At 45.4% G+C, this 15,031-nt stretch overlaps 1 protein-coding gene across 1 annotated transcript in view; it reads right to left on the minus strand.

The window, feature by feature from the left end:
• LOC129694216 (protein PRRC2A-like) overlaps nucleotides 1–15,031 on the minus strand; it is a 144,231-nt gene that overhangs the window by 101,145 nt on the left and 28,055 nt on the right. The window contains 3 exon segments of the mRNA XM_055630932.1: nucleotides 4,420–4,492; nucleotides 6,192–6,312; nucleotides 14,765–14,942. Of these exon segments, the coding sequence (XP_055486907.1) occupies nucleotides 4,420–4,492; nucleotides 6,192–6,312; nucleotides 14,765–14,942 (372 nt within the window).

The raw sequence follows: 15,031 nt of genomic DNA on the forward strand, positions 1-15,031 counted from the left end.
CAATCACTGTACACTAGTTCTATCCTACACACTACAGACAATTTACAGAAGCCAATTAACCTACAAACCTGCACATCTTTGGAACGTGGGGAGAAACCAGAGCTCCTGGGAAAAGCCCACACAGTCACAACGAGAACGTACAAACTCCAGAGGGAGAGCACCCGTCAGGATTGAACCCAGGCCTCTTGCGTTGGGATGCATCAGCTCTAACCGCTGCGCCACTGTGGCGCACATACCAGCTCCAGATTCCAACTGGCAGCCGAGATAAGCGCAATCAATCAAGTCCAAACCGTCAGCGGAACGCAAGTACTTGAATCAGTATTCATGTTTCTTTTGTGGAGGAAGGAACTGCAGATTCTGGTTTGATCCAAAGATAGACACAAAATGCTGAAGTAACTCAGTGGGACAGGAAGCATCACTGGAGTGAAGGAATGGGTGGCGTTTCGGGTCGAGACCCATCTTCCGACTCCTTTTATTCAGACTGCTGAAGAAGAGTCTCAACCAGAAACGTCACCCATTCCCTCTATCCAGAGATGCTGCCTTTCCCGCTGAGCTACTCCAGCTTTATGTGTCGATCTTCTTGTTTCTTTAAATCAAATTAAATAGAGAGATAATTGAATTTATTACGGAGATACAATCTGTAAGAGCGGCAAAGCATGAACATCAGGTCAGATCTTACATGCGTTTCTTTTCTAAATCAAATATGCAGGGTCAAGCCTTCAACATTAGATATTCTTTGAGAAAAATCCATTGGAACTAGATAAATTGAAGGTGGCAAGTTTCTTAATTAAAAATAGTACTCACCTGCACACCAGGTAACATAGCCACTATAGTAAAAGCAGCCAATCAGGTTACAACATTATGACATCATAATATCACTGAGCAGATAATTTCAGGGTTACTATTTCTAGTTACGGAAATATTGAGGTGCAGAGATGGGGTGAAGCCAAACGCTTTAAACCCCCCCCTCCCATTCCCACGCTGACCCCGTCTGAAGAAGTAGTCTCGACCCGAGACGCCACCCATTCCTTCTCTCCAGAGATGCCGCCTGTATATTAATGATCTGGATGAGCGAATTGAAGGCAATATCTCCAAGTTTGCGGATGACACTAAGCTGGGGGGCAGTGTTAGCTGTGAGGAGGATGCTAGGAGACGGCAAGGTGACTTGGATAGGCTGGGTGAGTGGGCAAATGTTTGGCAGATGCAGTATAATGTGGATAAATGTGAGGTTATCCATTTTGGTGGCAAAAACGGGAAAGCAGACTATTATCTAAATGGTGGCCGATTGGGAAAGGGGGAGATGCAGCGAGACCTGGGTGTCATGGTACACCAGTCATTGAAGGTAGGCATGCAGGTGCAGCAGGCAGTAAAGAAAGCAAATGGTATGTTAGCTTTCATTGCAAAAGGATTTGAGTATAGGAGCAGGGAGGTTCTACTGCAGTTGTACAGGGTCTTGGTGAGACCACACCTGGAGTATTGCATACAGTTTTGGTCTCCAAATCTGAGGAAGGACATTATTGCCATAGAGGGAGTGCAGAGATGGTTCACCAGACTGATTCCTGGGATGTCAGGACTGTCCTATGAAGAAAGACTGGATAGACTTGGTTTATACTCTCTAGAATTTAGGAGATTGAGAGGGGATCTTATAGAAACTTACAAAATTCTTAAGGGGTTGGACAGGCTAGATGCAGGAAGATTGCTCCCAATGTTGGGGAAGTCCAGGACAAGGGGTCACAGCTTAAGGATAAGGGGGAAATCCTTTAAAACCAAGATGAGAAGAACTTTTTTCACACAGAGAGTGGTGAATCTCTGGAACTCTCTGCCACAGTGGGTAGTTGAGGCCAGTTCATTGGCTATATTTAAGAGGGAGTTAGATGTGGCCCTTGTGGCTAAGGGGATCAGGGGGTATGGAGAGAAGGCAGGTACGGGATACTGAGTTGGATGATCTGCCATGATCATATTGAATGGCGATGCAGGCTCGAAGGGCCGAATAGCCTACTCCTGCACCTAATTTATATGTTTCTATGTCCCGCTGCGTTACTCCAGCTTTGTGTCCATCTTCGGTTTATGCCAGCAGTTCCTCCCTACCTATTTCTGTCCTGGGCCACCTCCATTGTCGGAGTGACGCCCAGCGCACATTGGAGGAACAGCGCCTCATATTTCGCTTGGGCAGTTTACACCCCAGTGGTATGATATGAACATTGACTTTTCCAACTTCAAGTAACCCTTGCTTTCCCTCTCTCTCCATTCCCTCCCCCTTCCCAGTTCTCTGACCAATCTGACTGTTTCCGCCTACATTTTCTGTTTGTTACCTTCTAACTAACAACGATCTATTCTACATTTTTGTTGATCCCCATTCCCCTTGTCCCGTTTTCACACCTTACACTTCCTTATCTATACAATTCCGTATTTATGAACCTCCAACTCCCCTGACATCAGTCTGAAGAAGTGTCTCGACCCGAAACGTCACCCATTCCGTCTCGCCAGCGATGCTTGCCTGTCCCGCTGAGTTACTCCAACAATTTGTGTCTACCTTCGGGTTAAATTATCTTTTCACTTGGTGGACTGGGCAGCTGCAGTGGTTTTGGAACTGGGTTAATCTCTGCGTAGCAAGAAAATTAGAACGCATTTTCCTGCCTTGTTTTCAATTAGCTGACAAAACAGAAGCATGCACTTTGTGCAATGAGCTCACAGCTCTTGCCCTTAACCTCATCAGCCCGAGCTGGGAATTATAAAGTGCTCCACTCCTTTCATGCAGAGTGTAGATTATATATGCATTCCTCCTTCAAAAAAAGGACGCATTTTAAAATCAATGATTGGAGTCGTCAATTGCAGTGACACAAAGTGCTGGAGTATTTCAGTGAGTCAAGCAGCACCTCTGGAGGACATGGATAGACGGCGCTTCAGAAGAAAGGATCCCAACCCAAAACGTCACCTATCCATGTCCTCCAGAGATGTTGCCGGACCAGGGCGGCACAACGGTAGAGTTGTTGCTTTACAGCACCAGAGACGGCAAAGCACTGCACCAGCTCTGACCTCCCCACCATTAAAGGAATTCATCAGTGTCGCTGCCTCAAAAAGGCAGCCAAAATTATCAGAGATCCACATCATCCTGGTCTCAAACTCATTTCACCACTGCCATCGGGAAGAAGGTACAGGAGCCTAAAAACTGTAACGTCCAGGTTCAGGAACAGCTTCTTTCCTACAGCCATCAGGCTATTAAACATGACAACCTCATATAGGCTCTGAACCACAATAGACTGGTATTATTATTGTTGCACTGTTTTGTACGTTTTTGACAGCTTTTCTTGACCCGAATCTTCACCTATTCCTTCGCTCCCTAGATGCTGCCTCACCTCTCCAGTATTTTTGTCTACCTTTTCTTTTCTCTCTCATTTGTTATATCATACTATGTATGCATGTTCTGCTGAGCTGCAGCAAGTAAGAATTTCATTGTTCTATCTGGGACATATGACAATAAAACACTCTTGACTCTCAGAGACCCAGGCTCGATACAGACTACGGGTGCAGACTGCACAGAGTTTGTCTGTTCTCCCTGTGACGACGTCGGTTTTCTCCGGGTGCTCTGGTTTCCTCTCATATTCCAAAGACATGCAGTTAAATTGGCGTTGATAAAATTGTCCATACAGTGGATGGAAAAAGTGTATGGGCGATTGTTGGTCGGCCCAGACTCGGTGGGCCGAAGGGCCTGTTTCTATGCTGCAATTGCTATTGAGGGAGTGCAGCGTCGGTTTACACGGTTAATTCCTGGGATGGTGGGACTGTCATATGCTGAGAGAATGGGAGCGGCTGGGCTTGTACACTCTGGACTTTAGAAGGGTGAGTGGGATTCTTATTGAAACATATAAGATTATTAAGGGTTTGGACACGCTAGAGGCAGGAAACAGGTTCCCGATGTTGGAGGAGTCCAGAACCAGGGGCCACAGTTTCAGAATAAGGGGCAAGCATTTAGAACGGAGATGAGGAAACACTTTTTCTCACAGAGAATTGTGAGTGTGGAATTCTCTGCCTCAGAGGGCGGTGGAGGCCGGTTCTCTGGATACTTTCAAGAGAGCTAGATAGGGCTTTTAAAGATATGGGGGAGAAGGCAGGAACTGGGTACTGATTGGGGATGATACGCCATGATCACATTGAATGGCGGTGCTGGCTTGAAGGGGCAAATGGCTTACTACTGCACCTATTGTCTATCTCTAAATAAAACATGAACGGAGGGAGTAAAATTTGATTATGGCAATTCCACTGAATTGAAGGCACACTCTTGGAGATGATGTAACCGAATGCAATCTTGAAAAATAAAAAACATGCAGTCCATCTCCAAGGCACAAACGGCACGAAGACATCAGAATTGGCAGCATTCAAGTTTACAAGCAAACATTTAGGCATGAATTTTGGACTCACCATCTCCTTGTGCACCATGTGTAACGCTGGCCTGTGCCCAGGATTTTGTTCCGCCTTGTGCTGAAGGGGTGGCCTATGATGAGCAAGAGAAGAAATTATGTTGGGCTGTCATATTCATTTCTAGCACTTCACTACCCCAACCTCTAAACTATTCGCTCATCTCTCATTTCCAAATTAAACTATGCCAAAATAGTTTTCGAATTGTTATTCCAGCTTCGCAAGTAAACATAGGAAATAGGTGCAGGAGGAGGCCATTTGGCCCTTCGAGCCATTCATTGTGATCATGGCTGATCGTTCCCAATCCGTAACCCCTTGCCTGTCTTCTCCCCATATCCCTCGATTCCGCTAGCCCCAAGAGCTGTATCAAACTCTCTTTTAAATTCATCCAGTGAATTGGCCTCCGCTGCCTTCTGTGGCAGAGAATTCCACAACTCTCTGGGTGAAAACGTTTTTTCTAATCTCAGTTTTAAATGGCCTCCCCTTTATTCTTAGATCGTGGTACCTGGTTCTGGACTCTACCAATATTGGGAAATATTTAGCTTGTCCAGTTCTTTTTATAATTTTATATGGTTCTATAAGTAGTTTAGCTTTAGTTTTGTTTAGAGATGCAACATCAAACCCACCGATTCCATGCTGACCATCGATCACCCATTCACACGGGCTCAATGCTATCCCACTGTCTCGTTCATTCCCCACACAATCAGGGCAATTTAAAGGGGCCAAGTACAAACCACACAGCTTTGGGATAGAACATAGAAGTGCAGAGCACAGGAACAGGCCCTTCAGCCCACAAGATTTGTGCTGAACATAACGCCAAGTTAAACTGATCTCATCTGACTGCACATCATCCAAATCCCTCAGAGGTTGGAGGCTGGGCTTCTATACATTGGAATTTAGAAGGATGAGAGGGGTTCTTATTGAAACATATAAGATTATTAAGGGTTTGGACACGCTAGAGGCAGGAAACATGTTCCCAATGTTGGGGAAATCCAGAACCAGGGGCCACAGTTTAAGAATAATGGGTAGGCCATACAGAACAGAGATGAGGAAAAACGTTTTCACACCGAGAGTTGTGAGTGTGGAATTCTCTGCCTCAGAAGGCAGTGGAAGTCGATTCTCTGGATGCTTTCAAGAGAGAGTTAGATGGAGCTCTTAAAGATAGCGGAGTCAGGGGATATGGCGAGAAGGCAGGAATGGGGTACTGATTGTGGATGATCAGCCATGATCATATTGAATGACAGTGCTGGCTCGAAGGACGAATGGCCTACTCCTGCACCCATTATTTATTGTTTCAACCTGCAACCATCTGATCACAAACTGCACCCAAAGCTGGAATGTTTAAGAAAGAACTGCAGATGCTGGAAAAATCGAAGGTAGACAAAAATGCTGGAGAAACTCAGCGGGTGAGGCAACATATATGGAGCGAAGGAATAGGTTTCTTTTCTGGGTTAAGATGTGGTCTAGAGCGTAGAGTTCGAGGGAAGGGGGAATCACAGAGAGGGGCAGTGAGAGAGGAGGTTGTTAAAGAGGGGGCAGTCAGAGAAGAGGTCTGAAGAAGGGTCTCGACCCAAAACATCACCAATCCCATCGCTCCATAGATGCTGCCTCACCCGCTGCGTTTCTCCAGCATTTTTGTCTACCTCCCAAAGCTGGAATTACCTCTTTTTTTCTTAAAGAAAAGGACAGCTAAATTTTGTATTACAAACAGAAAGATTAAGCAAAGTGAATTACGGTCCCACCCGGATTTCTTTGCAAGTTAGGTCGAGTCATACCTCCTGTGGTGTTACTACCACTGCTGTTGCTGCTACTGGACGTTTCGGCTGACTGGAGCCAGACGTCTGTGAAGCCGGCGGCTGCTGCGATTCCGGCTGCTGAGATGTCGATGCATCGGTACTGAAAACAACAGCAAAAGGAAAGGAGGATGAAATATACAGTATGGATCGTACCATGTACATGATCACATTGAATGGCGGTGCTGGCTCGAATGGCCTACTCCTGTACCTATTGTCTATTGTCATAGGATCAGAATTAAAGGTTTCTCTTTTAGAAAGGTGGTAAGGAGGAACTTCTTTAGTCAGAGGGTAGTTAATCTGTGGAACTCACTGCTAGAGGGCTGTGGAGGCCAAGTGGATATTTTTAAGGTAGAGATAGACAAATTCTTGATTAGAACGGTTATGGGGAGAAGGCAGGAAATTGGGATTAGGAGGCAGAGATCAGCCATGATCGAATGGCGGAGTAGACGAGATTGGCTGAATGGCCTAATTGTACTTCTATAACCTGTGAACATCACTGAATAGGTTTGAGGAAAACGAGAGGCCTAGAGTGGACGTGGAAATGCTTCCAGTGGTGGGAGAGTCTAGGACTAGAGGGCACAGCCTCAGAATAAGAGGAACCATCTTTAGAATGGAGGAGGAGTTTGTTTAACTAGAGGATGAGGAACTCGTGGAATTCATCGCCAAAGGGATCCATGGAGACAGTCATTGGGCATTTTTAAAAGCAGCCATTGATAAGCTCTTAGGTAGACAAAAATGCTGGAGAAACTCAGCGGGTGAGGCAGCATCTATGGAGAGAAGGAATAGGTGGCGTTTTGGGTGGAGACCCTTCTTCAGACTGATGTGGGGGTGGGGGTGGCGGGAAGAAGAACTGTCTTTGGAGAGAGGAGGAGAACCTTTTCAAAATAAGAATACCTTGAGGAGATTTCGCAGTGGAGTAGACAAAATGCTTAAGGAAGAACTGCTATCACGGGTTCCAGTATCTGCAGCTCTTCCTTAAACATTGATAGGCTCCCGATCAGCAAGGGTATTATGGGGAGAAGGCAGGAGAATGGGGTCGACAGGGGAAAAATTGACCAGCCATGATCAAATAGTAGACTCAATGGGGCGAATGGCCTAATTCTGCCCCTATGTCCTCTGGTTTCTTTGAAAAGCAAAACAAAATGCACTTGGGAGGAAATGTAGTATTAACAAAAAAAATGGAATCGGGTTCAGCCAAAGCGCATTGCACCATTGCCAAGGAGGCAGAACTGGAGAAAAAGATCACAGTAGTTCATCTGCAATAAGGTAGCAGAGAGCTTGGAAGTTTAAAAGCCTTACAGAAGGACAGTTGAGGATGGGAGCTTCAGACAGTTTTAAGGTCCTCAATTCACAAATTCACTCATTCTCAATAAGTTAGCAGGGAGGAGGAGGAGGAGGCGGAGGCGGCAGATGCTGGACACCAGATTTAGAGCAGAAGGCAAGCTAAAGATTATCAAGGTCAACGCTTATTTAAAAAAATGTCTGAAAATACAAACTTAACTAATAAAGTAAACATTTTGAAAGAAAAAAAAAAAATAGGACCAAACACTAATTTTGAGTTACAGGTTGCTGGTACCAAAAAAAGCACAAATTTGATGAACACAGCCAGAAATTAAGCCTCAGCATTGATACGTTTGGTTTTAGTTTAGTTTAGATACACAGCACGGAAACAGGCCCTTTGGCCCAACGAATCCGCACCGACAAACAAAGTCAAAGTCAATTTCATTCATCGCATGCACCCGAAGGTACAGTGAAATGAATTTGCCAGCAGCGATACACTTAAAAAGAACACACAGAACACAATAAGATTTAACACAAACATCCACCACAGCATTCTTCACTGTGGTGGAAGGCAACAAAGTTCAGTCAGCCCTCCTCCTTTGGTCATCTAGCACTATCCTACACACTAGGAACAATTTACAATTTTTCCAAGCCAATTAACCCGCAAACCTGCATGTGTTTGGAGTGTGGGAGGAAACCGGAGCACCCGAAGAAAACCCACGCAGGTCACAGGGAGAATGTACAAACTCCGTACAGGAAGCAACGATCGAACCTGGGTCTCTGGTGCTGCAAGGCAGCAACTCCACCCCCGAGGCCACCGTGCCACCCCAAGAATGAACAACAATTCACACAATTTCAGTTTTATATCATGCTTATGACAAGACTTCAACCTAGTGAGTAAGGACAGCCCTGCGGACTTTATGGACAAAATAGATTGAGCTGCTCAACCAGCCATGACTAATCACCTTTAAAATCAAATGATGTGCATTCCCACTCATTCACCCTGCCTATTGCCTTTTAAAAAAAAACAAATGTATACTCTGATCCAAAATTGAATATTTAAAATTGTTATTCAAACCTTAAGGCACTTAAACCCTAGCGGATTCAAAAATTGCAACTAATGGACTATTTTGATTTTCTTACCCAGGGAGAAGGGGATAAATACAGAAAACTATTAAAGCAAATTAAAGCATTTAGTACGGGTACAAACCACGTACAATTTAATGTGTGCAGCTGCAGCAAAAGAAAAAAAATCAGAACCTTGAATTTTTTGAAGAGGTTACTCGGGAAATTGATGAGGGTAAAGCAGTGGATGTTGTATACATGGACTTCAGTAAGGCCTTTGACAAGGTTCCTCACGGAAGGTTGGTTAAGAAGGTTCAATGGTTGGGGATTAATGGAAGAGTAGCAAGATGGATTCAACAGTGGCTGAATGGGAGATACCAGAGAGTAATGGTGGATGGTTGTTTGTCAGGTTGGAGGCCAGTGACTAGTGGGGTGCCACAGGGATCTGTGTTGGGTCCACTGTTGTTTGTCATGTACATCAATGATCTGGATGATGGTGTGGTAAATTGGATTAGTAAGTATGCAGATGATACTAAGATAGGTGGGGTTGTGGATAATGAAGTCGATTTTCAAAGTCTACAGAGAGATTTATGCCAGTTGGAAGAGTGGGCTGAAAGATGGCAGATGGAGTTTAATGCTGATAAGTGTGAGGTGCTACAGCTTGGCAGGACAAATCAAAATAGGACGTACATGGTAAATGGTAGGGAATTGAAGAATGCAGGTGAACAGAGGGATCTGGGAATAACTGTGCACAGTTCCCTGAAAGTGGAATCTCATGTAGATAGGGTGGTAAAGAAAGCTTTTGGTGTGCTGGCCTTTATAAATCAGAGCATTGAGTATAGAAGTTGGGATGTAATGTTAAAATTGTACAAGGCATTGGTGAGGCCAATTCGGGAGTATGGTGTACAATTTTGGTCGCCTAATTATAGGAAGGATGTCAACAAAATAGAGAGAGTACAGAGGAGATTTACTAGAATGTTGCCTGGGTTTTCAGCAACTAAGTTACAGAGAAAGGTTGAACAAGTTAGGGCTTTATTCTTTGGAGCGCAGAAGGTTAAGGGGGGACTTGATAGAGGTCTTTAAAATGATGAGAGGGATAGACAGAGTTGACGTGGATAAGCTTTTCCCACTGAGAGTAGGGAAGATTCAAACAAGGGGACATGACTTGAGAATTAAGGGACAGAAGTTTAGGGGTAACATGAGGGGGAACTTCTTTACTCAGAGAGTGGTGGCTGTGTGGAATGAGCTTCCAGTGAAGGTGGTGGAGGCAGGTTCGTTTTTATCATTTAAAAATAAATTGGATAGTTATATGGACGGGAAAGGTATGGAGGGTTATGGTCTGAACGCAGGTGTATGGGACTAGGGGAGATTACGTGTTCGGCACGGACTAGAAGTGTCGAGATGGCCCGTTTCCGTGCTGTAATTGTTATATGGTTTATATGGTTATATGTGACAAAGATTTGCAGTAAGAAAGAGCTAATGGGCCTGTCCCACTTAGACGACTTTTTAGGTGAGTGCAAGGAGACTCTGCGCTCGCCACATGTTCGATGTTGGTCTCTGGGAACTAGTTGCGGCCTCAGTATGGTCGCCGCTAATTTTTCAACATGTTGAACATTTTTCTGCGACCAAAAATTGGTCGGCATGGAGATAATCAATAATCCTGTTGGTGCAGTTGTAGTGGGGTCACCATGTAGTTCTAGGTAGTCGGGGTATAACCATATAACAATTACAGCACGGAAACAGGCCCTACAAGTCCGTGCCGAACAACTTTTTTCCCTTAGTCCCACCTGCCTGCACTCGTACCATAACCCTCCATTCCTCATCCATATGCCTATCCAATTTATTTTTAAATGATACCAACGAACCTGCCTCCACCACTTCTACTGGAAGCTCATTCCACACCGCTACCATTCTATGAGTAAAGAAGTTCCCCCTCATGTTACCCCTAAACTTCTGTCCCTTAGGTAGTTTTAGTTAATCGCCTTTGCTGACTGGCCTTTTTATTGGCTCATTGGAGGGAAAAAAAAACGGAACCAGGAGTTTTCAGAACAAAGGATAACCGACCGGTAATGTTAAATTTCCGCCAAACTTCACAGCTGTGTATCTCTGGCTTATTAAACTTTGTCTGGCTTCTTAAAAGTTGTCTCCACTCCTTCTTCCCCCTCACTCTTTTAAAGGACTTACTGTACACTGTGCTATCATCTTAATTACAGCGCCAACCTTCCTGTTCATCGCAGTGTGTCTGTATCACCTTGGCTTTGCACCATGTGAATTTCAGACAGCACTCCCCCCGCTTGCCCTGGACCCCGCCTTTGCGGTGTGTGTGGATCTCACAACCAGGGATTAAAGCTTACAGTTGTGAAGATGAAGCAAGGAACTTGCAGATGTTGGTTTGCAAAAAAATTAGAAAGCGTTGGAGTAACTCAGCAGATCGGAGCAGAGTCCCTATGAATAGGTGACATTTAAGGTCAGAACCCTTCCTCCGAACAATAGTTGTGAATTGTGATGGTCAATAGAATAGCCAACAAAGATAGAGAAAGAGCAGAAAAAAAATGTCGGAGGAACCGAGCAGGTCAGGAGACATTTGTGGAGGAAATAGACGGACAAAGCTTTAGGTTGGGACGCTTCATCATACTGGGGGAGGAAGCAGCAAGCTCCACGAACCTATCTACACTTAACAATGGAGGAACCTAGAATACATTTGCTAACGTAGTGGCTGAACCATGACAAACCAGAAGTGATGAATTGATGGTGCATCTCAGTTTCCTATTGAGATCCTCACTTGGCGCCAGCCAATTTATTTCACTCCGAGAGATATCAAGAAACTGCAGTGGATACCACAAAGGAAATGGAACCAGATCACATCCCATCTGAAGGACTGATGGCCTGCTCTCCAGAATTAGCTGCACCTCCAGCCAAGCTGTTATAGAGCAGTTTAGTTTACTGGAGAGACAGCTGACGGCATGGAGACGGCAGCCGGGAAAGGCTGGGTTAGCACCCCAGTCTGTGTCTTTCGTGAGAAAGACACCCAATAAAGCTACGGAAAGGCCTAATGAACCACCATGGCCATAAAATCCATCAGGCGAGAATGAAATGCTCGGAGAAGGAGGTGCAGCGCACAGGCCTGGAACCTGGTGAGACGCAAGAGGAGCCAGGCCAGGACTCACCCCACAGAGCCCCGTCCCTCCACGCATTAGAGTCTCCCAACCCCTGCAGAGTAGTTATTATGAGGGCTGATCCGTGGGCGTTTGATGCTGGGACACAAGTCAGGGCTTGATCAACCCTGGCTGGGTTGCCTGGGCGAGAGTGTCTGATGTTGTGAGACCCAAAACACCCGATGACCCCAGGGCACATCACTGAGGATGCGTCCGGGTGCATCTAGAAGACGTATATTTTTTTTTGCACACAGCACGGAAACAGGCCCTTCGGCCCACGCCGACCAACGATCCCCGCACACTAACACCATCCTACACCCACTAGGGAAAATTCTTACATTCACCAAGCCAATTAACCTACAAACCTGTACGTTTTGAGTGTGGGGGGGGGGGGGGAAACGGAAGATCTCGGTGAAAACACACGCAGGTCACGAGGAGAACGTACAAACTCCGTACAGACAGCACCCGTAGTCGGGATCGAACCCGGGTCTCCAGCACTGCATTAGCTGTAAGGCAGCAACTCTACCGCTGCGCCACTGTGGCCTAAAGCTATAGTACTGGCACTGGCAAAGCAATGTGGAACGTCGCCTAGGTATATCCTTTCACAGACAATTCAAATTCAGCTGACTATTGCCCAAATCAGTAACTTAGGCCACATTGCGATTGAGCGGTGCTTACTCACTCATACCCAGTTTGGATTTCACAAGGAACACACGCCTCCAGACATCACTTCCTTGCTCCTAACATGGACCAGACAGTTGAATTTGAGGCAAGCAAAGTGCCTGCCCTTGCCAACAAAATAATACTCAAGTGAGTGCTGGGGTCACGTCACAGCCCTGTTTCCACCAATCTCTCCACCACCACGCACAAGAAACGACAAGACAGACACCATTGTATGTGGATGCCGAAAAGTGTGTTCAGCTCTGGCTGAACAACTTCTAATTTTGTGTGTGCACTCGATAAGAAGAAGAAATGAGTGCTGAATTGAGGCACCCCTGTATGGCTGAAGTCAGATGGGCAACTGGTGTGTGTAGGAAGGAACTGCAGATGCTGGTTTATACCGAAGATGGACACAAAATGCTGGAGTAACTCTGGAGAAAAGGAATAGGCAACTTTTCAGGTCGGGTTCCAAGCAGGATCGTGGCCTATTCTTTATCTTCAGGGATGCTGCCAGACTCACTGAGCTACTCCGGGATTTCATGTTTATCGAATGGTCAGGGGGTTGCAGAGGGGAGGAGAGGGGCGGGTGAGGGAGGAGGGGGGAGGGGCAGTGTGTGTAGAAAAAAAGAGGAAGAGGGGTCAACCATCCCAGCAACAGAACATTAATCGACCCAACCACCTTCAGTTGCTTTATCACGGACTGTTCTGCCATCCATTATTAAATTAGGAGTGTTCCCCAGGACTATCATTTTTCATTATTTTTGCAATTCGATTATGTTTGCAGCCAATAAATGCATCGAGCCGAGACAACAACAAATCGAGCACGGTACGTGGCAAGTAGCATTCATCCAGGAGTGGGAGATTGCAACCTTCACGTGGTGCACCCTGTTTGGACTAATGCAATCAACCCGACGTGCACAAACAAGATCAAATAGAACAAGTTGACCCAGAACTTTAGGCTGTGCACACCATACGCAAGAAGAAGACAGTCATGCACAGATGCCAGACAAGGTTCTCTTCCAACAAGAGGGAACCTACTCTTGGCATGAACACTGACCATACTTTAATCATCAATAACCTCAGGTTCATCATTAACCTGGAACACGAGTAGCATGACTACAAGAATAAGTCAGAAGCCGATATCCTGCAGGCGGGCGACTCATTTCCTGACACTCGAGGCATTTCGACCATCTACAAGGCACAAATCAGATGGAATACACTCCACTTGCTTGCAGTGCCAACAAATCTCAAGAAACTCGGCCACATCTAGATCTAAGCAGCACACTGTCTCAGTGCTGGACGAATGAGGTGCTCCACTAACCATCTTGAAGCCTTTATTCCCTCCACCATGCACTGACATGCAGTGGAGACAGGGTATCGCACATTAAATGCATTGCCATTATCTTCCTAGGCCATTTCTAGAGCTCATGACCTTTTATACGAAGAACAATGGCAACAAACACATGGGAACACAACCGCATGCAGGTTCCCTGCCAATTCATGGAGCATCGTGATTTGTTTAGGTAGTTTAGAGATACAGCGCGGAAACAGGCCCTTCGGCCCACCGGGTCCGCGCCGACCAGCGATCCCTGCACATCAACACTATCCCACACCCACTAGGGTCAATTTTTACATTTACCAATCCAATTAACCGACATATGTGTACGTCTTTGGAATGTGGGAGGAACCCGAAGATCTCGGAGAAAACCCACACAGGTCACGGGGACAACGTGCAAACTCCGTACAGACAGCGCCCGCAGTCAGGATCGAACCCAGGTCTCTGGCGCTGCGTTCGCTGTAAGGCAGCAACTCTACCGCTGCATCACCGGGTATTATACTATGCTATAATATGTATTAGTAATCCTTCATCGTTGCTGTAGTTCGAATTGCTTAACCACGAGGATTGCAATGTTTGAATGAATGAATAAGTTTATTGGCCAAGTATTCGCATACAAGGAATTTGCCATGGTGCTCTGCCCGCAAGTGACAACATGACATACAGTGACAGGTAAGATTGAAATATAAAACATTAATAATAAAACATGTGCATTAAATAAAATATCAGAGCAAAAAGAGGCTACAGATTTTTGGTTATTGAGTAGAGCTACTACTCGTGGAAAAAGTTTCAAAGTAGAAGCTCATTTGTGGAAAGAGGAACCACCACAAGGGCATTTTAAAGATAGGCAATAAATACCAGTTTTACCAGCAATGCCAATGTCCAGAGAAGTAATGCAAAAAGAAAAAAAAACACTATTTGGCTATTTCCAATATAATTTGCAGACAAGTTAGTGTTGGGATCTCAATACAAGAACATTTAGTGCAACAGAAACAAGAATCCTGTGCAGCCTCCTATCCCGAATGTCCAGGGCGATAACTGTTAAAAGCACTTACCTCTTTTGGTCTTGCGATTCTTGCTTGCTTGCCCATCCTGTTCCGTCTTTTGGTACTAAAGAAATATTGGGGTCATTGCCTTTATTTTCTGCTTTTAAGCTTGGCAGGTTTGCAGGGGGTGGCATACGCCGAGCAGCGGCAACTTTACCGAGACTCTGCAATCCATGACGTGCGGTGACTGTCAACGGAAAAACAAACATATACGGGCATTCAGATTAGCTGCGTCAAAAGACAGAGACAATATTTAGTTTTGTTTAGAGATACAGC

Source organism: Leucoraja erinacea, unplaced genomic scaffold, assembly GCF_028641065.1.
Source record: "Leucoraja erinacea ecotype New England unplaced genomic scaffold, Leri_hhj_1 Leri_57S, whole genome shotgun sequence".
NCBI lineage: Eukaryota > Metazoa > Chordata > Chondrichthyes > Rajiformes > Rajidae > Leucoraja > Leucoraja erinaceus.